Source organism: Idiotropiscis lumnitzeri, chromosome 12 (assembly GCF_059441095.1).
Source record: "Idiotropiscis lumnitzeri isolate Australia: NSW breed Sydney's pygmy pipehorse chromosome 12, RoL_Ilum_1.0, whole genome shotgun sequence".
In the NCBI taxonomy this organism is placed as follows: domain Eukaryota; kingdom Metazoa; phylum Chordata; class Actinopteri; order Syngnathiformes; family Syngnathidae; genus Idiotropiscis; species Idiotropiscis lumnitzeri.
The window spans coordinates 13,270,100-13,296,130 of NC_142402.1; the positions used below are offsets into that span (position 1 = coordinate 13,270,100).

Here is a 26,031-nt window from a genome sequence, read left to right on the forward strand (position 1 = left end):
GTCTATATATAGAGCCGTTTTTAAGACTTTGGCCATGTTGTTGACACGAACTAATACACATTCCTCACTGCAACGTGTTTTATTATCATCACTGCTGAGGTGACTCATTACATAATGGGAATAAGAATATTCGAGATTGTTAGATTTGATTCTTTAAAGAATGATTGATAATGATTTAGAAATATTGAGTACATGTCCTGGGTGAATAACTGCTTAACCAAATTGGAATTATCATATATCAGAATCAATTCATAGATTATTTATTTATTTATTTTTAATATTTGTTTTTTTTTTCATCAGATTCGCTGATCATGAGCAAAAAATGTGATCAAGCTGAAAACTTACTTTGCTGCTTTACCCAGCATTAAATGACTACAAATCTACTGTAAATGTTCAAACTGTGACATGCTATTTCTTGAACAGTGATGAGAAAGATTATTAAACCTGTCAGAAGACCCCTGACATTCTTGTATTAGATCTATACTTGTATATGTCAGCATAAATATTTTCTTTGATCACAGGCTTGATTAATGTGGGTTTGTAGCGTAACCAATAATACAGTCTGTATTTAAGGTGTTTGTTGTTAATACAGTATTACATACAGTACCATATTTGTATTTACTAAAAAACATAGCAACTATTACCAAAAAAGGCCAAACAAGGAAGTGGACAATCGATGAGCATGAATCTGATGGCACATCTTGAATCAATGAGAGTTCATTTGATGTCAAATATAGATCTTGAGGTCCAGAATGGGGAAAAATAATTCTTTGGCACATCATTATTCGCGCTGAATGTCTACACTCTGTTTTAAAATTTGCTTTTGCCTGTGGAGACGACATAAAGTACTAGTTAGATGAAAACCAAAGAGCTTTGGAAGTGGAAGATGGCTTGAGTCCTGCTGTGGACGAAAATAAATAAATCAATTAAAAAAAAATGGCAAGGTTGTTTGGAGAGAGGTTAGTCTGCTTGCCAACTATTGGGCGGCTGCAACCCCAAGACAACATGACAAAACCTTTTTTGATCAATTGCTCTCTATCTGTCAAACTCCTCCTCTTTGTGAAGTGAGTTGAGTTGAAAGCAAAAAAATAGTCCGAATGACAGGTTAAACCTCGAAAAGTTGGGTCACTCTCACCACCACTGTGTATGATTATTGTGACATTACTGAGACAATAAGACACTTTATTATTTAGTTATTCTGCGAGAAAGATTTTTCAACGCACAAACGATAAGATGACTTTGCTTGCCGTGTGGCTCATAAAAACTTGAGTTGCCGTTGCAAGCTACCAGTCATCTGCTGTCCTCTATTTACATAATACATTCTTGCATACTAGACTTCACTGACCGCATCTCAAACATTCTCATACTTGCTTGTTATATTCCACACCTGTGCCACCCCTTTTCTTTGAGTTATTTCTCCTCCCTTGTTTGACCAGCGCCACCTAGTGCCCAAAATAGCAAGCTTTATGCACCCGTATTAAATTGAATCTCTTACGGGCCGCTAAAAGCTGAGCTGTGGTCTTGATGTGGCCCATGAGGCGGACTTTGGACACCCTTGGTCTAACGGAACAAGGCAGGTAAACAAACTGTAGAGTTTAACCTTTTCCTAGTAGGGTTAAGTATGTGAGCTGCTGTGAATTCTCCTGCTCTAAATATACCAACCTTGACCACACAGTCGGGTTCTGAACTGATGATACACAATACCTACGAGCTCTGATTCACTCTGCAGATGGAGAGATTAGGAAGTGATCGCATGGCAGCGACAGTCTTAGATTTAGATGACTTCATATCAATTATTGAGAGGATATTCCTTATTGTTCACAAATGACCAATATCAAATAAGTGAACTTGTTGATGATCGATCTAATAATTCCGTAGAAATTGCTGTGGTTTCCCAATGAAGGCTTCATGAATAGAATTTGTGCTTTTATTTGTTGCAGAACATCGAGCTGAAGGTGGAAGTGGAGAGCTTGAAGCAGGAGCTCCAAGAAAAACAGCAGCTTCTGGACAAAGCTCTGTAAGTTCACACTCACGCCACGTAGCTTGCAAGGCCACTAAAGTAGAATAGGTTTCATTCCATTAAGCAAATATTATGTACATTGAACGGAATCAATAGAAAATTCATTAATTTTGCTACTACAGATGGATCTTTTAGGTATTTATAGGTTCTAGACATTAATAGTTGAAAAGTTCATCCGAAGCCAATGTGTGCTGGAGCGTTTTTAACATCCAAACTGCTCACTATTTAAGATACTGTTGTCACCTCATGTGTTTTACAGTTTTGTCACCGCATCTGTAAATATCTATGAGATCATGCCTATGGTAAGACCCGGCCAGAATATTTGAAGTACACCCAAATTTATATTGGTGGTTGCCATGCCAAAGGATTTGAACAACATCAGTTTCTCAGAAGAAAGCCGTCCTTTGATGGTTAAAACTGGATTTTGTAGACTATGCTCTTGTCCATATTCGTCGTATATGCTCAACACGTGAGGAGATCATTTCACTTATGCATCGTAGATTTAGAGATGTGTGCATTACTCATACGGGTTCAAAATATCCAAGTTATCTGAGCTGTTGCATGTGCTGTCGCGAGCCAAGTATGAATGCAGACAAAGTTCCAGAATGGGACTCAGTGGCGACAGTGTGGCGTGTGCCATTCTGGGAGCGGGAATTTTGGGAGTGTTGCGTTGACTGATAATGTGAGGTAGGCAGATGCTCAACCTGAAGTGTTTTGAGGGGAAATTGGAGATGTCATGTGAAAAAAAACAGGGCATCTTATTTCCAATAATTTTTTTTTTTTACATTTTTTTTTTGTTTTTGAACTGACCTTTCATTTGGAATGCAGTAAAATAGAATGGGGGGAAAAAAACCTTATTGTCAAAAGTACTTTTTTTTTTTTTTTCATTAACAATATGTTGCTCAATATATATGTTGTACTGAGCGCCTCTTCTAATATATATCCATGTACTGTAGATAGATTGTGCTGGCGTGCCTAATAACATGTCCATGGAGTATATATACTGCTGTATAAAAATAGAAGTTTGTGACCAACATATGTGCTTGGGTATACCTTTTCAATAAAAGCCTTACGTGACGGGTGCGGCTACTTGATTAATATTAGCTCCGCTATAAGTGGAGCGATGACGGATCTCCGTTAATAACCGTAGCTGACGACATAATGATGTCATCATGTTTCTTCATATTTTTTTTTTAACTCAGACTAAAACCGACATCATGCCCATGTTGACACAGGAACCCTCCAAAAGCCTGACCGTCTTTTCTTAAACTTTGACAGAACAACAGCAGAGTGCTTGACCAGCCACAATGAGGAGGAGGTACAGAGACGGTGTCATGAGAGGCAGCAGGAGATCGAACAAATGCAACAAGTGCTCGAGACCAAGATACAGTTCCTGCAGGAGGTAAATTGGCGTCCTCACAAACTCCGTCGCATACACGACGACACGGCTGCATTCACCCACGGCTGCTTCTGCCTCTTAATTTTTCCAGGAGGCCCAGTTAGCACGCAATGAGGCAGTAAGGTCGGCCTCGTTAACTGGGTCACACGCCCACACTTGCAACCTCTCCAAAGATGCCACTATGGAAGGTACCACTGTGGATGAGAGGCCTCACAACGTCATGCCTTCATCCGACACCAATAAAGACAGGTGAAAAAAAACACATTAACGAGGATATCGTAGGGGCTTTGGATGACATTACTTAATTACGTCAAACGCTTCATTGACATTGACACCAACAACAACAAAAAAATCCAAAACTGGAAGTTTTTGTCTTTCTTCATATATTCCCTATATTATCACTTTAGGCTGATCAAACAGTATACATGAAAGTGTTGATTTAATAATTCCTGTGTATGTATATGTTTTCAGAATTATCGAGGAGCTGACAAAAGAGCTTCACTCTAAGGAGGCCCTCATCACAGAGCTGAGTGGGGAGAAGACGACTCTGGCACATAGGGTGGGGGAGCTGGAGGGACAGGTTCACGAGCTGTCGTCCTCTCTACTACAGAAGGACAAGGATGTGGAGGTACACAGGCCCATTTAAGACACTTGATTTTGTCATCTATGCAGGTGCGCCGTTAACTTTATATACCGTATACTGCATCTTTCCTTTATGATGCCGAGAACTCGTCAAAAATCTTTTTACGGGCCTTCTAATATTACCACATTCCACTTGGGCACCGCATCTCTTCTCAACAGACCTCTTCAGTGGAAGAGGCTCCTGAAGCAGCATATGTCACATTCCTCAGCCAAATTTAAACAGCTGATCATGTAGGTCAGAGGAGTTATTTCAGCATGCGGAGAACCTCTGAAGCAAACGCATACTGGTATAAGCAGGTGGCCCCATTTACTGTTATTATAATTCAAACTCTTTACACTATACATTGGGAAAAACCTGACTAAGTAACTTAAGTGGGTATTTAAATTCGACCCCTCACTGGGTAGCAGTACAATCATAAAGACAGATGTGTAAATAAAAACAAAATGAAATGCAGTATAAAGATACAGCCATGCATTTTCTACAGAAGTTTATTCATTCATACTTCACAACAATTTACTATTCATTTTCATTTAAACTGCCATGTAAATTTTGGAATGTGGGAAGAATTTGGAGAAAATCTGCACGGGTAGAACGTGCAAATTCCACAAAGCAAGGCGAGATTCAAACACAGAACCTTTCGATCGTGGGGCCGATTGTGCAAAACACTATGTCACCGTGTTGCACGAGTACAAATAGTAGAAGTACTCATACCGGTGTTAAAAAAAAAAAAAAATTAATGATGCATTCCTAGGGTTCCTAACCCTATATAGATTTTTTTTTTTTTCGGATTTTCACAAAATGACTGTTTATGAACTCTTCATAAACAATTGGAGAGATGCCCTGCGGGATCCATTTATAATCTTACATTTGCAGTTATTGACGCTTCATCATGAAGTGCATGTATTAGCATTATTTCTCTTTCATGCAGTTCTATCAGGAGGAACTCGGCCATGAGAGGCTGCGCATCGAACAGGAAATGCAGGTATGCCAAACTGATATGTACCACAATAAGTGTATTTATAATGACTCTTTTTCTTGGTATTTAAAATAATACAAAGTCAGGAATCATACTCCCATACTGTCATAGACCTCTCAACTAAGTCAAATTTCATATTTTTTGAACAGCAGGGCATACATTTGACAGTCTGCCTCTTCCTGCTGAACAACAAGTAGTATTTTCAGCAATGGATACAAGCAGGAAGGGCAAAGCCAACAAATTCAAAAGCGTGTTGTTCTTAGAAACGGTTTATATAACCACATGGTACTGACTCCTATTACAGTTACAGCTTTATCTGACACCCCCAAGGACATGTTCGCTCTTCATAAACCATCAAAATGAGGGGAGTGTATTATATTGTCAGCAGCTCACACCACCCAGCAGTTTAAATCTTTTCATTTTATATTAATAATAACACACTGCCCTCTTATTATTGCAGTGAGCCATAATATGTTGTCACACAAGCATTGATTTGTCCTCAAAGGTGCCTCTGCATGCATCAGGATCGCTCCTGCCATACGAAGACACACAAATTCAGGCTGCCACATCATCTACTTCATGTTTCTGACTACATTTTCTTTTTATTTTAACTGAAAATCTACAGTACACCAACATTTGTTTTATTCATTTTTAATGGGGAGGTTGCTTTCACCACCAGCAGAACATACTAATATCTCTCTAGACAAGTTCTGTTTACAGAAAAGTGTTCGTGTGTGTGTTTATGTGTAAGCATTGCAGTGCGGTGCCCTCTTTCATATGTGCGTGTGTACATGCTGGCATCTCACACTCTCGAACTTCGCTGACTCTGGTTTCAGTCAGCCTGTTGATAGATCAAGTTGACTCCTGAGCGCCCCGTGAGCCAGACAGACGCTGATATCGAGTTGATGTCCTTCCAAACTGACACTCACCACAAGAGCTCTTAATTTGTTCCCCAGACACCACAGCCATTTAGATCCCAATCTATGGCAGAGAGGAGGGAGTATCGTGGTGTCTGGTCTCGCTTCCACTGTTGCCAGGCAAAATAGGATGGACGAAGATAATTCATTATTTGGATTGTGCTCTTTACTTCTGCTGTGTCTTTGCAGCTGCTCCGATACAAATTCTAACAGACATAGTTATGTGACAATTCAGTATTTGACCTTCAAATAATCACCTTGAGGAGGACATCATGTCAAATCTTCCCTGCAAGAGTCTTAAGTCACTAGATTAACAGTCCAAACAAATCCTTTGAGGATTTTTCCTGCATGTTTGTGCAAAAGTCATAGCAAGACCATCTGCTTGGATGCCAGACAAAATTAATTACCGATGCCCGGGAAAGACCTTGTTGTTTGACTGTTACACCCACACCTGCTCCAGGGAACAAGAAACACAAACTGATGGAGAAATACTGCGATTGGATGATGACCAGTTAAGGATGTATCCCGCCTCTTGCTCAAAGTCAGCTGGGATAGGCTCTATAGATGGATGAGAAAATATAAGGGAAATTGTTTTATATAACAGCAAGACTGAATTTTTAATCATTATTTCTCTTATGTAAAAAGCAATCTTTCGTTTGTGGGATCTCACAAACTGATTAATACTGTATATTTTGAAGATCAGTATTTAAATGCATGCTGGTCTTGAGCCACTGTATTGTAAACACTGATTTTCACTCTTTATTAACCCACGACTTATTTTACCTTACAAAAAAACACTGCTCACCACCAAACTAAAATGTTACATTGACTTGATGTAAAATATAGTCCTCTTTAAACACAAAGCTTTTCAGTTGTGACAACAGATTTATAAAATTTAGAATTATAATCATTCATGCTGCCATTCAGTGGAAGATCATTTTATTTTACTAATCACAAGATATGTTGCTTGTATTGATAGAGAAGAACATTTTAGAGTACATTTTTTAAAGAAATCATTTTGTACCAATTAGGTAAAATTGAAGCATTTCTCATGGCACTGATGTGCAGAGTAGTTGGGAATCACTGGTTTAGATGCAAAGCCATAACGATGAATTAATTACTAAAGATATGTGCTTACTTTGACAAGAATGCGGCATTACAACTTAATGCAAACACGGTGTCTAGTTAAATTTCTAGAGCGACACTAATGTTACTCGGGAGTTCACTTACCAAGTCAGTCAGGCGAGCTGTGCTTTGCTAACCGAGCAGGAGGAAGTAGCCCACACACAGGGGAACAAGGCACTGTGTATTTCCTGGTAACCCAAAGAAAAAGTAATATTTCACTATTCTACGTCAGGGTCTGTATTTATAGAAAGGCTGTGTACTTTAATGAGGATTTCTTTTATTCTTATGTGAGAAAGGAGTAAGCTGTGTGACGGCCACGGACTTTGAACTCCCCTTTGTTCTGTAAATGGTACGCTCCAGTGCTGCGGCTCTGGTACAGCCTGCCGCCTGGTTATCTCCCCGGAAGATCCCTGGCAGCGCGTAGCACCTGACCGTCGCGGTAATAGGCGGCCGTGAAATGAGAGAAACATCGCTCCGACGCTCGCCAAAAACCCTCCACGAACTGGAAAAAACAGCTACGGGTTGCCTTGGTCTGCGTTCTGTCCGCATTAAAAGCGGGTGGGACAGTTCTCGTGATGAAGGCGGTGGCGGCGCAGCTGCTCGTGACTGTCCGGTGAATGAATGGCGCCGAGGAGCGAGCTGGCCGGGTTGCCGAACAACGCTAATTTGAATTAAAAACGTACGGGGAGACTGGTGATATATTTAACCCTACGTCACACCACGCCTGTTGCCATGGACCACAGCACCTGGCGGAGAAGACGCACCTGGTCTGAGTGTTCTATTGTAATGGCTGACTAGGCACTCATATTTCCTATCAAGCCAAGGTTAACTGAAGGTACTGAAAGGACAAGGATGTTCATTCTGAATGCTTGCTGGTCATAATTTACAAGTGTACAAATGCTCATAAGGGAGGGAAATGAGCAACATCTTGATCAATGCTGGTTCACAACATGAGACAGACGTGTCATCTATCAAAACTAAAGAAGCTTACTGAAGTGTAAAGACTGAACCACAAGGATATGAAGACAAATTGAACAAGGGTGAGAGGCAGCTTGTTCAATGCTGGACAACAAAATGAAAGAGACATGTCGCATCTGTGGACGGGATCTCTATGGCAACCAGCGCCGGTGGATCTTCCACCCGACCACCAAGCTCAACCTGCAGGTGCTGCTGTCGCACGCTCTCGGCCAGGAGCTGGCACGGGATGGCCGCGGGGAGTTCGCCTGTTCCAAGTGCGCCTTCATGCTGGACCGCATGTACCGCTTCGACACGGTGATAGCACGTGTGGAAGCCCTCTCCATCGAGAGACTTCAGAGGCTCCTGCAAGAGAAACATCGTCTCAGGCAGTGCATCGGCGGATTGTATAGGAAGACAAACTCGGTGGAGTGCACTGTGACTTCTGCGGATGAATGTGACGCTGCAGGTGATGGAATTGTGGATATTTCTGGCCTAACCCGTGCAAAGTACTGTGCTCTTCTTCAGGAGGACCTAGTCTACTCCTTGTATGAATCCTGGGCTGATGACAGTGTGGATTGTCACCATCACCACCACCCTCAATCCGCAGCAGGGCCTGGGTCAGAGGTTGCAGGGTCTCACCGTTGTATGCCCACCACTCCTAGGAGATGTCGGGGCTGTTCCCATTGGCGCGTGGCGGACTCTGACTATGAAGCTGTTTGCAAGGTGCCCAGGAAGCTTGCAAGGAGCACTTCCTGTGGCCCCTCCACCAGATATTCAGCCAGCTTCATTGGAGGCAGTGGTGGCGGTGCTGAAGTAGAGGAAAAAGGAAATGAGGAGGAGCCAGATGAACCGCCATCCTCTCTGACATTAGTTCCTGGTTCTCAGGATGTGTCAAGGACTTCAGATAGTGACCGCACTCTAGCAGGAAGAGCCAGCTCCAGCCCCTCCATTGCATCCCTGGAGACAACCGAGGACTACATTCAGCCTGAACTGTTGAACACTCCCAAAGAGCCATTGGATGACCGGTTATCTGACACCCTGTCTGACAGAGCTCCCCATGGCCAAGCCTCTCCCGGACCAAGTCTCTCTTTGGCGCTCTGTTTGCTACAGAATTACGCTGTCCACCGACCGGTCCAAATCACCAAGGGCAGTAAACTTCCGGTGTTGCTTAGACGCAGCTCCAATCATGGACGGTTGGACTTCCCTGATCCACTTCTGGAACTGACCTTAAGAACTCCAGATAGTGAAAGATATCACCAGATGCCAACACCTGAGCTGGAGGCCCCCCTGATCCAGCTGCATGTTGGGAAAGACCCTTTTCTTAACCGGGCTGATAAAGAAGACTATTCTGAGGATGTTTATATAGAGTGTCCGCCACCAAAGCCACACCAGGTATTATACCTTGACTCTCTGCATCTGGACGATGATGACATTTTGATTTGTGAACAACCCACCTAGACCTGTGGAAAACTCTTGATCGGAGTTCCCCAAAACTGTTTTTATGAGTTGTTGGTGACCACAAGACCAAGCAAAATAATCACGTTTACTACACTGTCATGACTGGCTATCACAGTTTTGCTGAATTAGCCACACAAATGTGTCAGTCACTATATTCAACTCACACAGCAAGCAGGGATGAGTATGTCAGCCATTGTGGTTTGTGTCTAAGTGAAAGAATACATTGAATTAGCACTCACTAAGCTTCCAGCCACGGCATGGCCTACTTGCTTAATGTGTGTATGTCTGTGTTGGCATGCAACAAAAAGGTCATTGTCATTTTAAGGCACATTAGAGTTTCACGCATGAAAAAACTAAAAAAAACTTTAACATCAAAATTTCACTTGACTTCTCTTCAAAGACAGCATAAAAAATTCAATTGTGATAAATTAGTAATCCTCAGTGTTAGTTTTGTTAGGCTCTCTGTAAATTGGCCCTCTACAATCAGCATAAGAGCTGCTGACGTAAGTAGGTTATGGCAGGAGTGATGGTGGAAGACGGTGGCTCTACTATTGGCCTACTTTCACTCACTGCCCTTAAGGCAAAGCCATCAACCCATTGTTGCAAAACCCTATTATCTCACCAATTCAACAATTCTATCTGAAATTGGAATAACTACTTTAATCATTTTTAAAATCCTTTTCTCACTTGATAGTAGAAATCACACAGGACTGATGAAAAGGGGAGTGCATGTGTGGGTTATGTAAACATAAAAGCTGTACACAGCACTTTGGTAACACTCAAGCTAACTCATGCATGTTATAAAGGCAGTGTCCTTTGCTAGGGGCTTTTACTAAATGATCACATGAATAAGCAGACTTATGTTTAACAGCCATTACACAATACACGACAATGCTCTTCCAATCTTTTTTTTTTTTTTTAAATGTTTTTTTTTTTTTTTTTGCATTTTGCTGTCAGTCCTTACTACACCATACAGTATTATTGACTGACAGTGTTGTTAGTCAATTAATTAATCATGTTAGACTTTAGCCCAGATATCTGATATACGTGGGCAAATATTCTCACAACCTGCGCCTGAAAACTATTGAAAGCTTTCTCTCAACTTTTGCCCACATGATCTATTTGAGCTGACGACTTCAGACCTGACTCTCTTCTCTATCCCTCTTTGTCTTGCAGAACCTTGTCGAGGAGCAGCAAAGCCAGTTGAACCAATACGAGTGTGCAGCCGGGCAGTGTGTCAGCGAGCTGCAGAAGGCCCAACTTCAGGTCCAGTCGCTGCAGGCCAAAATCCATGAGAGTGATTCCAACAATATGGTAAGACGAGAGAACAAGATTACGACTGACCGCAGTCCGAGGCTGACTGCGATCTCTGCATCGACGTGTAGAAGCTGCAGCAGAAGCTGACTGAGATGGAGCGTGAGCTTCGTTCCCTCCGCCAGGCTGCTCAGAGTCAGGAGAGAACCATCCAGGACCTCACAGAATCCATCAGCACCAAAGACACAGAGGTGAGCATCTTGGAACAAAATGGATTTAAAGTGTGGAGTCCAATTAAAATCAATTCTTCCTCAAGGCCCAGGAGTTGTATCAACTGATCGAGGGGCAGAACGTCACGTTATACAAGCTGCGTGAGATGGCCCACCGTAATCAGCTCACACAAAGCAAGGTTAGATGTTACTTATCATGGGTGAATCAGCTGATGTCCTCCAGGTGGCAAACAGATCGGCACAAAGTCTGCCCCCACAAAGACCACATGAGTAGGCTGTGGACTTGTTCTGAAAGTCGCTCACCAGTGATGTGACATTATTTCACAGGAATGTTGTAGAAGTGATCATTTGAAAGTAAACCCTTGCAGAGTTTCATAGAAATAGTGTTACATGTTCATTTGTGCTTTGTACACTCTACATTTTTAACAAGTATTAATCGTGACATTTAGTAAAAGATAATTGGAGTAAATTTATTTAAGTGTGTGTTAGACTGGTAGCCCGGTGCATTAATTGGTACCCTAAGAAGTAGTTCTCAGTTTGAAAAGGGTTGGTGACCCCTCATTTAATAAATCTTTCACTTTTTAAATATGCCCATGCTTTGGATATTTTTAGCATTTTAAAAAGCATTCAAAAAATATCCATATAGATTACATTCTGTGAACAAACCAAAAATGTTCTTCAAGTGCATGCAAAAGAAACTAATGGCACTCTCTCTTGCCTTTAACCATAAGGCCGTTAAAAAAAAAAACCTCGTCAAGTGCAATTGGTGTCATGATGGCCACAAGCCATTGTAATCATTCGGCACTGAACAAAATAGTTTTTGGAAAAGGTCCACTAACACCTTGCTAACTGACTATTCCCTCTTCAGGCTCCAGAGGGAGTCAGTGAGTCTGTGACACTCTCCCAGCTGCAAGGGGAGTTGGTGGGTGTGCAGAGCTCCCTATTCTCTTTGGGTCTGGAGCTGGAGGCCAGCCAGAGAAGTCTGAGACAGAGTCAGAGACATGGTGAGGATCTGGCCCGCTTCAAAGACAGACTGAATGCTGACCTCCAGGAGGCGCTTCAACACAGGGAAGAGACTGAAAAACACAATCAGGTTTGTGGCTATTTAAAAGCAGAGCAGTATGTACGATTCGACAGGCTGAATGAAGATCTGTACTTTGGCTGCAGGACCTGCGTTGCACGCTTCAAAAAACTCATGCTGAGCTCCTGGCAAAAGAAGAGACTCTAAAGGAGGCCGAGGCCGAGAGACTCACTGTGGTGCAAGAAAAAGACAGAATTATCGCGCAGCTCAATCGCTCTGTTCAGGACAAGGAGCAACAGTTACAGGTAACCACTCACACAATGCATGATGCATTTGGTATACAAATGTGCAGCTTACCAAACTTGTCCTTACTTATTTTGTAGGAGTACTCACAAATGTTAGAGACACCAGGAATCTCCAAACCAAGAGATGCTCTACTTGAGAAATTAAGAGAGCGAATTAAAGACAGAGACAGAGCTTTGGAGGTAGCATGCAAACATACTGATGCATCTCTTACCAGGCAATATAAGCTATTACAGCTGAATTTGATCTTGGATAAGGCATGCCATATGTAAAATATTTCAGTGTAACGTCCTCCTGCTTCTCGCAGCGCTCCATCGATGACAAGTTCCATTGTCTAGATGAACGTGAGGGTCAAGTGAGGACGCTACAGCTGGCACAAAGGGAAAAAGACCGAGACTTGGACAGGCTCCGCTGCATCCTGTCCAACAATGAAGAGACCATCACGGTACACTTAAGCTGCAAGGTTGAGTTGACATTTGTCGGTACACTTATGACAACCACCGTGTGTGCTTAATTTAGAGTCTGGATGGTCTGGTACGAGGAAAAGAACTGGAGCTGGAACAGGCAGCTGAGGCCTACAGAAACCTCCAGTGGCTGAAACAGCAGAGTGAGGAGAAGGAGAGGAGCACTTTGAGGGAGAAAGATACCATCATTGGCCAGCTACAAACAGCACTGCAGGCTCGCAGCAAGGAGTCACAGGTTACAAGCACATTGATTTAATTTGTGGCTTCTATGCTGATGTTTGGCTCTCTAATCTTTACAAGAACAAAGTTCACCAAAGTGGTTTCTGTGTGTGCAGGATCTGACGGCAGCCCTGGTTGCCAGGGTTCAGGCCAGCCCCACCGAGGTGGTCGAGGAGTTGAAGGCTCGGCTCCAGCTGAAGGAGAAGCTCTTCCAGGAGCTGCTGTCGGACCGCAGCCGCCAATCAAGTGAACACCAAGCACGGGTGTCAGACCTGCTCAACACACTCAGTGCCAAAGACCAGTACCTTCAGGTATTAATATTATTATTATTTATAATGATGCTGATTATTATTATAGAGCTGTGCAGATAATGTGTTGAGCAAGTATGTGTGCCATATAGTTCTGGTACATTTTCTTACACATCACTGTGTATCCATCTCAGGACAATTCGTACAGGCTGTCCTTGGTGATAAGCGAGCGCACAGGTCAGCTGCAAGAGGTGCGCAAGCAGTTGTCGCAGAGAGAGCAGGAGATGTGCGAGCTGAGACGGGACAAAGAGAGGGAGACGGGCAGCGACGTGCAGCATCTGCAAGCTATTCTCCGAGAGAAAGAAGCCTTTATCAAGGTACCGTTTTCAACTCTTTGTCTTTGTGTCCCTGTGCAAAGTATTTACTGTTTATTTGATTGATCAGGAGGTGATGCAGAACCAAGAGGAAGCAATGATGCAGTCGTCTACAGAGAGTGAGGGAGACATGAAAGCTCTTCAGGAAGAACTGCAATTAATGCTTAAGAAGGAGAGGGAAGCCCAGGTACATGTGGACATCTGTTTTTCTTTTGTCTGTCTTTATATTAACCCGTTTGTATCCACTCCTTGCAGAAAGAACTCTCTGCTCTGCGGTCGTCTTTGGCTGCCCAGCAGGCAAAGGGAGCTGCCACAGCTAGCACCGAAGTATGTTGCTGATGCTTCATTCACATATGTGACTAGGAATTTGGACCCCCATTCTCATTCTTTTTTATCTGTAACGAAACAGCATATGCTGGAGCAGCTCGTCTTGGAGTACCGTCAACTGAATGGTGCCCTGAGGGCCGAGAAGAGATTATACCAAAATCTCATTCACACCAACAGTGACAGGTAGGCAATGGACAATAAGCAGTCACAACATTAGGTACACCTGCACATGGAAACAAGAATTCTGTCATATGTTGTGGTTGTAGTTTGCAGAGTCAGAAAACTGGACATTCCGCTAAATAATTCAAGCAAATATTAGCAATTTTTGCTAGATTGTTAACTGCAACCACAATAATAACACTTCAGTGTTTTCACACATATTCAGATTTACATGAGTATTTACGAGTATAGCCACCATCTTGTAGCATCTTTTTGCAAAGGAACTCTGTTAAAGTGAGGGCAGGAGCTTCATTTGGACATGGCATGGTTCTATTAAAAGACAAGTAATATTGTGCCACCTTCTTGTGGCATTTATAGGCCATACAATGGTGGTGTCAATATATATAATTACTATGTGTCAATCAAACACTGCATTGTTAAAGGAATTCATTCCTCTCACTGTTGAGTCAAGTGAGCATTACAGTGCTCAAAGAAAATTTTGAAAACAAAAACCTGATGTGCTGGAAAAAAGAAAAACATTTTCAATCAGTGGCAAAAATACACACAAAGCCATGTCTGATTAAAATTTGTTGTTTAGCCCTTGTTATCTTTATAAAGGCAGGAATTATGAATATTGCTCTTATGGTGGATCTCAATAGTCTAAGTTGTGCAGGTATACCCGTGATTGTACTTAGGTTGTTGCAAATTTGATGCAGTGTCCAATTGTGCTTTCAACTCAGCAGCTCAGATAAGGTCCTGGCCCTCCACACTCAACTGGACTCGGTTCAGGCACTCCGCGGCCAACTAGAGGAGGTCCTGACCCGGATTCAGAACATGGCCCTTGACCTGGAAAGGGCCACCAAAAATCATCCTGACTTAGGAGGTGGGAACGGTCAGGGTCGAGCCTCTGGGTCTGCAGGGGGCACTGTCACAAATGCTGTGTGATGTTTGGTGTGGCCTCAACACGCTGATGAAAACCTATTCCAAAAAAAGTTGTGCTCATAGATTAAAACACCTAACCTCATCCAGATGCAACATAATCAAAGAAGACTAACCTTGCTGGAGTCATGTTAATTAATATACTTAACGGTGTTGTGAATATGTTCTATCTGGTTTCAAAATACTGCCTGCATTTTTTTGCTTGTCAGTGCTAACTGTTCTGTTTTGCCATTTCTGTGTGCCGTCTCTCACCGATGTCACTCTTCCAGCCTTAGAGCCGCAGTCACGTTTTCTTCAAGTCTAGTGGAGAAACTGAAGCCCATGCCTTATACATACAGTGTAACATCTCGCCATTCATTATTTGTTTGACGTCATCTTGTTCTCTGCAAGGACGTATATAGTAGTTCACGCCAACGTACAAATCCTTCCAAAAACAGATTTTCTACCGTCAAGCTTTAGATTCATCGCAAACCAAGCAACACAACTGAACAAATGGGTAGTGTGCACAGTTGTGCGACTAGTTTTCGTAAGTGGCCAATCATCGGCAATCATTTGCCTGCGATTCTGGATGGCTGCAAATTGAACAGCCAATCGGAAATGGCCTGTTGTGTCATTAATGTCAAAATTAAATACATTATGTTGTATTGCAATACAATAGTATTTTACCAAATTTTACATTTCAAACGTACCTGTTCTACAAAGCAAAGCTTGGGGAGTCTCTGTCCCTGAAAAGAAAAAGTACAGTTGGTGGCGCTATCATACTATATATATCAACAACCTCCCTACTTTATTCTCGCTCACTTCCTCTTTTTCTATTGTTATAGCTGCGTTTCCCAGGCCAATCCACTTTTACCTTTACAATCGTGTCATAAAAAAGTCATACAGTTCCGGATATGCAGAGCCTCAAAACATTTCCTGATAAGAACAGCTGGGGTCGCAGTTTTGCCGTTGCAATGCATCAGAAGAGTCACCAACCATTTGGTTCATGATTGTTCAGTTGTGTCGCTCGGTATGTTGCAACCCTTAGCTCTCAAACGGAACTTTGCACTTGCTACATTATAATCTTGATAGGCATGAGACATGAGCTCAGCTCGATTAGATGAGATGATAGTAATCTTGTATAGTGCTGTTGGTTAGCTTTTGCTATACATGATATATTTCCTGTTAAATCCATCCTGGAAGCGCTTATTTCACCTCCGACATTCTTTGTCCATACTTTTGTATTTGAAATGTAACTAAATAAACACATGCTGTTTTTCCTCTGTTGAAGAGAAGTTCTTCTCTTTCTTGTGTTTGCTGGGAGACTATTGAGAATATCTCAATTCGGAATTTCCCGATTTTACCTAGTATGAACCCACAACCTCTGCCCTAGAACAACCCTGGTTCCTATTTCTTAAAAACAATTCCAGTACCATCAACAAACAGTTAAATGTGAACATACACATGACATTAAATTAAATGTTTTTCTTTATGTCCCACCTGTGTTAATGTGGCATGCATTCCATGTCTGCATGATGTGTTTCCCACAAACACACCAGTATACAACACCAAATGAGCAGTCATACTTTCACGGGTTAAGTGTACTGAAGTTGAAACATTTTCAAGAAATACAGTTCATCTGGATTTCTTAGTACAAGTCGACTTGTAAGCAAACAAGAGCAATGTAAGAAAGCAATACAGACCTCATACACTCCTTTCCCAATGATATTTTAATGCTGACAGTTTTCAACAGTCACGTAATTGTGTACTGCACACCTGCTTAATGTGTTCAAATATGTTCAAATATTACAAAACAATTATTCATTTTGTAGTGTGGAACTGCATGGCATCATACTTTTTGTTGCCCCCTTGCAAACACTAACAACAGAACATTTCTTTCAAAAGCATCAATTCTAACAGCACATTTATTGGATTTCATTCGATTGCGCATGGCCAATGAGTATAGTGTCACTGGCAGTAACCAACTCAAAATGTCCGACATTGTCCAGACCAGTGCAAAGTGACTGCATTTTAGTGCTAATTCATATAATCCATGACTTTATTTTTGTTGAAGTCTGTCTGGAACCTCCCTGGCTTTCACTAACACACTCCCCGAGTTGGTTTGCTCCACCCTGAGTGTTTTTGGCCAGCTGGAAAGAGATGACATAACATTTCCCCTCAGCCCTGTGACTCCACGTCGCAGTTGAGCTGTTAGTAGAGAAAATAGACCATGAGTAGGAAAGGGGTAAAATGTTCCGGAATAAGAGGAACAAGAGACTAAAGATATAAAGTAATTAGCATTCCACATGTGGATCGTGTCTAAATGTGGCTGTGTTTCCAGATGTCAGCACTGAAGAAGAGGAGGGAGATGACGAAGACGGCAGCAGCGATGAGTTCACAGACAGCATAGAGGAGGATGAAAAAGTGACATCTGCAAGTTTGCCTTCCAATCAGGTTGGATTTTCTGTATAGAAGTTGAAACTGCACGATTGGGATAACATTAACAATCAAATGTGTTTGTGTAGACTCAAACAGCCCGTGAAGGAGAGTCTGGATTCCTGAGGACTAGCACACAGACGGATGAATTGGAGCTAAAAGAAATACAGTCCCAGCCAGAGCGGGAGGGATTCACCTCGGTGACCCAGATGAGGTGCATATTTGTCCCAGTGACAATTCCTGTTGGTTTTTTTCCTCTCCGTTTGATGGCAACTTTGTCGTCTGTTTGCTCAAAGGAGCACACTGCAAAGGCTTCGGAAGGAGAATCAGTTGCTAAAAGAACACCATCGGAGTCTTCATCAGGAAGAAGAGGAGGATGACACTGAGGAGGAGGATGATATGGAGGATGATGAAGAAGAGGTCACATCTTCCGTGCCTGTCAAGGTAAGAAACGTCCTGTATATTTGTTCCCACTTTCTTCCTCTTTGCTTCAATGTTGAGAAGGTTACTAATTAAGGTCTATTCTCTCTATTCTAGTTTAGGAATATATGGAAATTTACTGCTAATGGTAAAAGGACAGCATGGTGGTTAGCATTATTGTTTTGAGGTTCAGGGTGACTTGACTGTAGCACAGGATGAATATGATCCTGGTTGATTTATAAATTATAATAAATAATAAGAATTAAATTGTAGTAATCACATATTTATCCTCTGTGAAATCATAAAGACTGTTTTAACAAACATGAAAAAATTGGATTTTTTTATTTATTTTCCACATTGAAAACTTCTCCTTTAATTCTCATTATTTATTATCGTACATCCGTCTATTTTCTACACCCCATCCCCACATCACTGTCGTAGCTGACCTGGAGCAATTCCCGGCCTGCGGCAGTTTACGCCTTGACTTGTCCGTCTTTTTGCTAAAAGATTTGTGTGGCATTCTCGTGGCAGGGTTTCAAGCCTGCAGAGGGCGTGAGCGAGACAGAGAAGGGTCTCAGTGAGCATTCGGTTCGGCTTTGTTCGGAGAACCGAGATCTGCAGGAGAGGCTGATGGTGTCTGAAGCTACCGTTCACGCTCAGGCCGAGCAGCTGAAGGACTACAGGGACCTGCTCAGTGAGTGTGGCTATCTCAGCAACACGCTAATGGACGAGTTTAAATTATTAGTGTGCAGAGTTTGACGGTGTGATGCCTCTGCAGCGGAGACATCTGTGCAGCAGGCCAGTAAGCTCGTCCAAGTGGATCTGCAGGATTTGGGCTATGAGACTTGTGGACGCAGTGAAAATGAAGCAGAGAGGGAGGACGCCAGCAGCCCAGGTGGGGCTCTCACACACCAATGTTGTGACACACACTACGGAAAAGCTCTCACACATTTTTCACAAACACTACTGAAATCCTTTTGGCTAAAACGCTTAGCTGAAATGCTCACACAGGCACTACTGGGAGTACTTTTGCTCACACAACATACACAGCTGAAAATATTTCACTCACCCACTAAAGCCTTCTCACACCAAACTGAAATTATGTCACATTCTATAAAAGCTCTCACACATAATTGACAGACCCTAGCATTACACTACTGAAATGCTCTCACGATCATTGCTGAAATTATCAAATAAACTCTCTTTCTCTTTTTCACAGCACCGTACTGAAACCCTCTTACACAAAATTGAAATTATCTCACACACACCACTGAGAAAGCTCTCACACATTGACATACTCAATCATTGCACTACTAAAATGCCCTTGCTGGAATTATCTTAGACACCTGAAACCCTCACATATTGCTGAAAAGCTTTCACGTAGACTATCGAGTGAAACATATAATTAAAAATCACTCACACTTTTGATTTTTTTTTCCAACTCATATCTATATTGACATTGAAAGTGAAAAGAAATAAAAAAAATAAATTTTCCGATTCTTTTGTATATTGCATTCATTAATGAGAGATCGTTTCTCTTCCTCAGAGTTTGACGACCTCGAGATGTGCACGTCGTTGTCTCATCAGCAGGAGGAGAGCGTGGGAGGAGACTGGTACAATGCCAGTCAAAGCAGACGTAACCGAGGCGTATGCGATGAAATTGGGGATGAGTCAGCTTTGCATCACCTGGTCCAGGATCTGCGCTCCCAGCTGACCCGCTGCCACAAAGTGATCCGTGGCCTTCAGATGCGTGTGCGCTCCCTGTCGGCCACAAGTGACTACGCTTCCAGCTTGGAGCGGACGCCACGCAAGGTATTGCTAAATCCGCTCCTTAGGTTTATTCACCTGAAGCCGATCCCTCACCTTTTACGTTGTGTTTTGCAGGTAAACTGGGCCTTTGAGATGTCACCCGCCCAAGAGGGTGTGGAGGAGGATGAAGGCTGGATGTCTGACACGCAAGCGACGTCACCTGGGTCCAAACCCAGTCGTGAGCTACAAGAGCTGATGGCACGTGTCGCGACCTTGGAGGCCCAATTGAAGAGCTCCAAGCTGGAGGGGAAGTGCCAAGCAGAGGAGGGGAAATGTGCCACATGGCCTGGGTGCGCCATCACACATTTGTACCAAACAATACAGTTCAGCTTCCTGCCACCTTGAACAGGATAAGCTCTGTGTTCCATTTTTTGTGCTTGCTGTAAAGACCGTAGCTGCCACAAGGTGGCACTAAAGCCCTTTCTGTCAAGCTCTCTCCCTCATAAAATATAATTATTCTAAATGTTACACACAATGTAGTTATTTTTTTTGTTGTTTGCCTTTAAGGGGCGTGACCTCGTGAATTACTTTAATCCATTCACGGCGCGGCTATTTCACTCTCTGGTCTATGCTCCTTATGAGTGTTTTCATTTTGTAATTGTGTGTGCAATAACCAGCTGAATGTGTGTCTACAACTTTTCTTTTGTTTTATTTTCCTAAAATTAGTAGTCTTTCACAACCTTTGAGAATGAAAAGGACTCAGTGAACTGTCAACAGAAAACATACAGGCATAATCTTATCTTCACCTCCCATTCTTGGCACAGGAAGTACAACTCTCTCATCCAAGCCCAAGCTCGTGAGCTCTCCCACCTAAGGCAAAGAATGAGAGAGGGCGAAGGAGTCTCCCATATCCTCAACCAGCATCTGGGTGACACCACCAAGGTGCCTCAAAAGTCCCTTTGCGGTAACACGGCTCTGTTGTCAAACTTTCTGTTGCGACTTTTTCTCTTTGATCGCTCAGGGATTCGAGGAGCTGCTACGGGCCAACGATGTCGACTACTACATGGGGCAAAGCTTTAGAGAGCAGCTTTCACAAAGCACCGCGCTGGCTCAGAGACTGGTCATCAAACTCACCGGACGTAAGGCGCACCCTCACTTCTCCACCAGCCGCCAGCTGTTTTGATGTCATTCTTTGCATTTTTTTGCCAACGCCCATCCTGTGCCTTTCCTGATTTAGGAGTGGAGAGCCCTGTTGACAAGACAGGCCACGAGTTGCTCGCCTTGCAGTGAGTCATCTTAATCTTGTCTGTGCTTGTGTATGACTGAGAAGGGCATTTTTCTCACACTTAAGTTTGTCGTGACCAATAATTGTTGAATAATAGTCTCTCAGAGATGTTTGAGTTAGCTGAAATCCCTTTTGTGTGGTATTGAGCCAAGGCGCACTTTAAGGTGGGGTCCAATGTATTCCAAATTAATGATAATCCTGTCTTAAATGTATAGGTGCAAATTTACATCCTCATTGTGAAATCTGGTTCTATTGAGTGAACACTAAGCTATTAAGAAGGAAGAACATTTAATTGTTCTGCTTGTCACTAAATATCTGAGGCATGAAAAACAGTTATTTGTAGTTAGTAAATAATTTTCTGTGCAATTGTGTACAATTGCTCACCTGATGCTCTCTCACGACACACTAACGGATGACTGTTAATGCACACTATAGCCTCCTCTTGGTGGTGGAATTCACATTTAGCCGTCACACAAAGGCCAATAAAGTAAGTGCACACTTGAGCAACTGTACTGTTTCCGTGGCAACTGGCTTTACCTAGTCATTGCATGAAAACGGATGTAACAGTCTGCAAGAAAATCTTCGGGAATGACTCGTTAAAGAAAGACGGCATCATATTTTGCCCAAATTTAACCAGGGTTGTTAGTGGAGAGTCTCAGCTGCATAGTGCATTTTTTTTGTCAAAATTTATTTTTGCGTGTAATGTTGTAAGAGTAGTTGGAAATGATAATGAAATATTTTGTGATTGTAGTTTGTGGCGTATTTGATGTTAAAACTATGAATATAGGACATTTTGGGAGCTCAATTAATTCTTCAATCTAATTTTTTTTTAACTATTTGTAGCATGGCTTGGTCTCTATCCAGCAGATAGATATTGTCGATAGATAGAAATATAGATGATGTAACACGCAAAGGGCTCGAGAGGAGACAGATGGTTGCAGTTAATCCACACTCAAGTAGGTAGCGTGGATCCTTTACTGTTAAGATGATTGCGCTGCAAAGACATCCCACCAGCTGCTGTTAAGCGGCTCAGTGCTGCTGAAGAGTGGAAGTGCTCCCCTCTCATTTCATTTTTTTTTGTTTTTGTTTGCGTTTTGTCTACAGTTTTTTGGTGTCTGGAGATATCTGGGATTAAATAGTAGTGGCAGACACTATCAAAGTATTTTTCTGCTTTTGGACTTTACTGAGCTTCAAATGGCTCCGCTGTGGAAATCACTGATATCTAAGAGCTGTCCACTATACAGGGACGCTCTGTGGTCTTTTTCTATGAACAATGGCAGAGGTCGATCCAGAGACATATGCCTTCTTAGGATGCTGCATCAACAACTCAAAGAGTAAGAAAGGAATATTGTCTTTAATAGCCGTGTAAGGGAATATAAAACACTTGTTGGTCATTTACTGTGTACATGAATGGCTCTCTGTTGTTTTATTTTGTTTGTAGTTCTTGTTTCTTTCGATTATTTTCTTAGGTGGTGAGGTATTGTGTTCTGGCAACGGAATGATTATCAGGGAGAGAGGGCAACAAAAGATTTTCTGAGGATGAGCATCGAATAAATTGTAATCATTCCAAAGGCATGCTATTCTAAGATTTTCTCATGTTATTCCGGACACTTTCCCCTTGTAGGCTGAGCAAGGAGCTTCAGCAGAAAGATCAAATCATCGAGTCTCTGCACAACAAGCTGCAGCACCGCTCTGAGACGCCATCCAGCTGCCAAGCCCTCTCAGAGACCACCGATCCGTCGGACAGGACTTCCTTGGTGTCCGATGAGTGTCAAACCAATGAAGACCTGGATCTGTGCTCTGAGTTAGATGCAAGAGATTATCAGGAACAGGAACAGCGGCTACAATCCGATCAAGATGGTAAGACATTCTTTCAAATGTTTTTTCTTTTTTTTTCTTCTGTCTTTGTTCTCTGTTCTGTCGTTCATCTTTCATCACCATCCTTTAGCTCATCCATCTATCCCTCCTGCTCCTCGTGGACCCCTCAAATCATCCTTCAGCTCTCCTGGAATGCTTTTCTCAGCTTCTTTAACGAGTCCGTCCTTGAGAGGTAGAGGATTCATGACTCAAGACTTGAAAATTCCCCCAGTTTCTTTTCTGTCTCTTTATTATCTGTCATTCTCCACCAGCACCTCTCCGCATTCCCTTCTCCTCATCCCTCCCTTCCCCTCGTGACCCTGATGTCCGAGGTACAGAGGTCACATATGACCCCCACCCTCGTGCCCTGTCCGTGATGGCTGTCCATCCAGAACTGGACACACTGTACAAACAGATGAATGAGCCTATCAGGGGTGAGGGGATGCTTCGGGGGTGGTGTGTCACCTTCATTTTGCTTTCACATTGCACACATTCATAATGTTTGTGTGTTTCCAGGGTTCCCGGATCCTCATGGCAAGCCTCTGTTCACTCTCTCACCCGGTGACCTCTCAGGCTACGGCCAACTACCCCATCATGCCTTTCAACAGTACCAGCTGGGCGGCATTGCCGAGGGTCACTCTCTTAAGTCGGACTCGGGTATGCTGGCAGGCGGAGGAACATTTTGGGACATTAACAACATGACTCCGCCTATGGGGAACTATTCTGGAATCCCTGGATCTATCCTAGAAAACAACCAGACAGGTAACTTGTCTATACCTTTGAAATAGACCACATTCACTGAACTGATTTTGTAATTTCTGCAATAGATACAATTGCCTGGCTACATTTTGAGGATTTAGGTAAAAATGAAATGAGAACGTCCCAACGTTAGTGCTATTATTTCAAAAACAGTCATCTAACGTAGAGATATTATAGATAGATCTATTTTGTCATTTCCAAGCAAAAGATGCTCATTCAACATTTTTTTTAATTTAAATTTTTTTCCAGGGTATGAATTATTTGGTGCTTAATAGTTTTATCTACAACTTAGATGCCACCAAATCTATAGCTATAATCCACTAAAATAAATATATGGCATAGCTGTTTGTTAGGTGACAAAGTGGTAAATGTTTTGTTTTCAGGGCCCAGTTTAATTGAAGAGCACCTACGGGAGGTCCGATGTCTTCGCCAGCGTCTGGAAGAGTCCATTAGGACCAACGATAAGCTCCGACAGCAGCTGGAGGAGAAATTGGCAAATCTTGGGCGCGATGGAGGTACTACAGCTCTGATATCTGTTCTTGTCATTTCAATATGCCGAATGTCCCATGAACAAATCAGAAAATAGGTTGGCGGACGCTCACTTCAAGTGTATGGTGCATGTTTTCAATAGCAAATGTAAGACATTTATTTTTATGGTTAATGTAAAATGACATCGAAGCATTTCGGATCATTGTTCGTTCGTGAGATATTTACTTTGTGTGTGTGTGTGTGTGGATTAAATTACTAAAATAGGCAATTATTCATATTTTTAGTGAGGAATGTGAGCTAAAAAAAATACTTGCGTGATTCCTTCATTACCTATATTGTACTGTACTGTTGAATGTCTATTACAAGTGTTCCTTAAGCTGTACCTGTTTTAATGTTCAGGAGCAGCAACAAACATCTACATTCAGGGGCTGGACACAGTCACACATCTGTCTAATGAAATCCGAGTCCTGACAGATGAGAACTTGAATCTGCAGTCCCGTCTACAGGCCAGCACAGGTAAACCACTATGAAGTGTGCCATTGTTTTTGCTCCGACCTGCAGTGAACGAATTGTTTTTTGTTGTCACTCAGACTCGTGCGAGGAGCTGATCGCAGCACGCGCCCGTCTCAAGCAAGCCGAGCTGGAGGCTGAGCAGTGGAAAGAGGAGTTGAGACGACTTCAGACGCACAGCGAGGAACAGGGACAGCAGATCCTCGCCTTGAGGCAGGAGAGGCAGGCCAGTCAGGAGAAGATCAACAGGTCTGTGTGGCCAAAAAGCTTTGAGGAAAATCTGTCCTTCCTATGCGTTATTTATTTTATCCTGTCATGTGTGCGTCCTCAGAGCGCAACATGAGGCGTCGCTACTGCAGCAGCAGTTGTGCGAGAGCAGAGAGCTTATCCACTCCCTGCAGACCGAACTGCATGTGTACGATCGCGTGTGCTCCAGCTTCAAATCCAACAAAGGTTTGTCTCAGCACACTCTTACAAATGTCATTTGGAATTTACAATTCACCGAGAAATACTCTTTCATGAATATGTTCTTCTAAAGCTTCTTGAATCTAAGGTTTTTCCACAATCTTTACACAATGTACATGAACATGATGTTTCGCTTTTGTTTCGGACCCCACAGGAAATTATGATTTGCATGTCTCTTGTAAACTGTTAGGTGTCAGCCTTGCACTGCATAATAATAATAATAATAATGATAAAAAAAATATTTAAAAAAATAAAAATTAAATTAGTAAAAATAAAATAATAATGATGACAATAATATAATTATAGTACAAATATTATTATTATTCATGATAATAATTTTTACCTAAAAACTATTAGATTAGAAGAGATATAATACATATATTTGATTCATTATTATGCCTTTCACCAGTTACAACAATTTTTTTTTCATTCGAGAAACTTTTATTTGGGTGTATTATCACCCAAATGTTACTTCTATGGGAGTGTACCAACTCTATCCCAAAAAATATATACGATGATATCACCTGTTCCTGAACCTGAAGGTGAACCTTTGTGCTTTCAGGCTTCCTGTGTGAAGCCCCTGGCCTGCCTGCAGAGTTGGGGGAGCTACTGAGCGAGGTGAGAAGTCTACGAGCTCAGCTGCAGAGCAGTGTCCAAGAGAACAGCGCCCTCAAGCAGCTGGAGCTCCACAAGCAGCTGGAACAAAAGCTGGGCGGCGGCTCCCCTCGCACGCCGTCCATATCAGCCTTCAGCGCTAGCCCTCAGAGAGAAAATGTCTACAGGCGACAACTGCTCCATGGTAACATCGCTGATGCCTGTGCAGTAAACTCCCACCTTTCCTGATTAAAAAAACATTTTTGGGAACAAATTAATGGAATTTTAATTTCAATTGGGAAAAATGTCATTGGTATGCAAGTGAATTGAATCATACTCTTGGTGATGGATGAACTAATTTAACTTACAAACTAATGTTGTAACATAACCCTTAGAAAAACGCATGGGACAATTTAATAGGCGGGGGTTTACTTTTCCCTTTTAATGTGAGGCTT

General features: G+C 42.4%; 1 protein-coding gene across 7 annotated transcripts in view; it reads left to right on the top strand.

The window, feature by feature from the left end:
* LOC148326005 (myomegalin-like) overlaps positions 1 to 26,031 on the top strand; it is a 40,787-nt gene that overhangs the window by 8,313 nt on the left and 6,443 nt on the right. For 3 of the 7 annotated variants that reach the window (XM_088310421.1, XM_088310426.1, XM_088310425.1), the window contains exons 1-34: positions 7,461 to 9,429; positions 10,672 to 10,809; positions 10,881 to 11,000; positions 11,066 to 11,158; positions 11,848 to 12,072; positions 12,147 to 12,305; positions 12,384 to 12,485; positions 12,611 to 12,748; positions 12,823 to 13,002; positions 13,103 to 13,297; positions 13,429 to 13,611; positions 13,679 to 13,795; positions 13,864 to 13,935; positions 14,018 to 14,118; positions 14,811 to 14,977; positions 17,354 to 17,466; positions 17,538 to 17,662; positions 17,745 to 17,892; positions 18,400 to 18,562; positions 18,647 to 18,763; positions 19,415 to 19,680; positions 19,753 to 19,967; positions 20,442 to 20,559; positions 20,639 to 20,756; positions 20,855 to 20,903; positions 22,527 to 22,762; positions 22,851 to 22,952; positions 23,032 to 23,193; positions 23,276 to 23,521; positions 23,902 to 24,033; positions 24,407 to 24,523; positions 24,598 to 24,766; positions 24,849 to 24,970; positions 25,560 to 25,781. In XM_088310421.1, coding sequence (XP_088166547.1) covers positions 8,140 to 9,429; positions 10,672 to 10,809; positions 10,881 to 11,000; positions 11,066 to 11,158; positions 11,848 to 12,072; positions 12,147 to 12,305; positions 12,384 to 12,485; positions 12,611 to 12,748; positions 12,823 to 13,002; positions 13,103 to 13,297; positions 13,429 to 13,611; positions 13,679 to 13,795; positions 13,864 to 13,935; positions 14,018 to 14,118; positions 14,811 to 14,977; positions 17,354 to 17,466; positions 17,538 to 17,662; positions 17,745 to 17,892; positions 18,400 to 18,562; positions 18,647 to 18,763; positions 19,415 to 19,680; positions 19,753 to 19,967; positions 20,442 to 20,559; positions 20,639 to 20,756; positions 20,855 to 20,903; positions 22,527 to 22,762; positions 22,851 to 22,952; positions 23,032 to 23,193; positions 23,276 to 23,521; positions 23,902 to 24,033; positions 24,407 to 24,523; positions 24,598 to 24,766; positions 24,849 to 24,970; positions 25,560 to 25,781 — 6,220 coding nt within the window. In that variant the 5' untranslated portion in view covers positions 7,461 to 8,139. Of the gene's footprint in view, positions 1 to 1,940; positions 2,018 to 3,298; positions 3,423 to 3,510; positions 3,669 to 3,890; positions 4,048 to 4,990; positions 5,045 to 7,460; positions 9,430 to 10,671; positions 10,810 to 10,880; positions 11,001 to 11,065; positions 11,159 to 11,847; positions 12,073 to 12,146; positions 12,306 to 12,383; positions 12,486 to 12,610; positions 12,749 to 12,822; positions 13,003 to 13,102; positions 13,298 to 13,428; positions 13,612 to 13,678; positions 13,796 to 13,863; positions 13,936 to 14,017; positions 14,119 to 14,810; positions 14,978 to 17,353; positions 17,467 to 17,537; positions 17,663 to 17,744; positions 17,893 to 18,399; positions 18,563 to 18,646; positions 18,764 to 19,414; positions 19,681 to 19,752; positions 19,968 to 20,441; positions 20,560 to 20,638; positions 20,757 to 20,854; positions 20,904 to 22,526; positions 22,763 to 22,850; positions 22,953 to 23,031; positions 23,194 to 23,275; positions 23,522 to 23,901; positions 24,034 to 24,406; positions 24,524 to 24,597; positions 24,767 to 24,848; positions 24,971 to 25,559; positions 25,782 to 26,031 lie in introns of those variants that run through there. The other 4 variants (XM_088310428.1, XM_088310422.1, XM_088310423.1 and 1 more) reach the window with 4 other exon arrangements.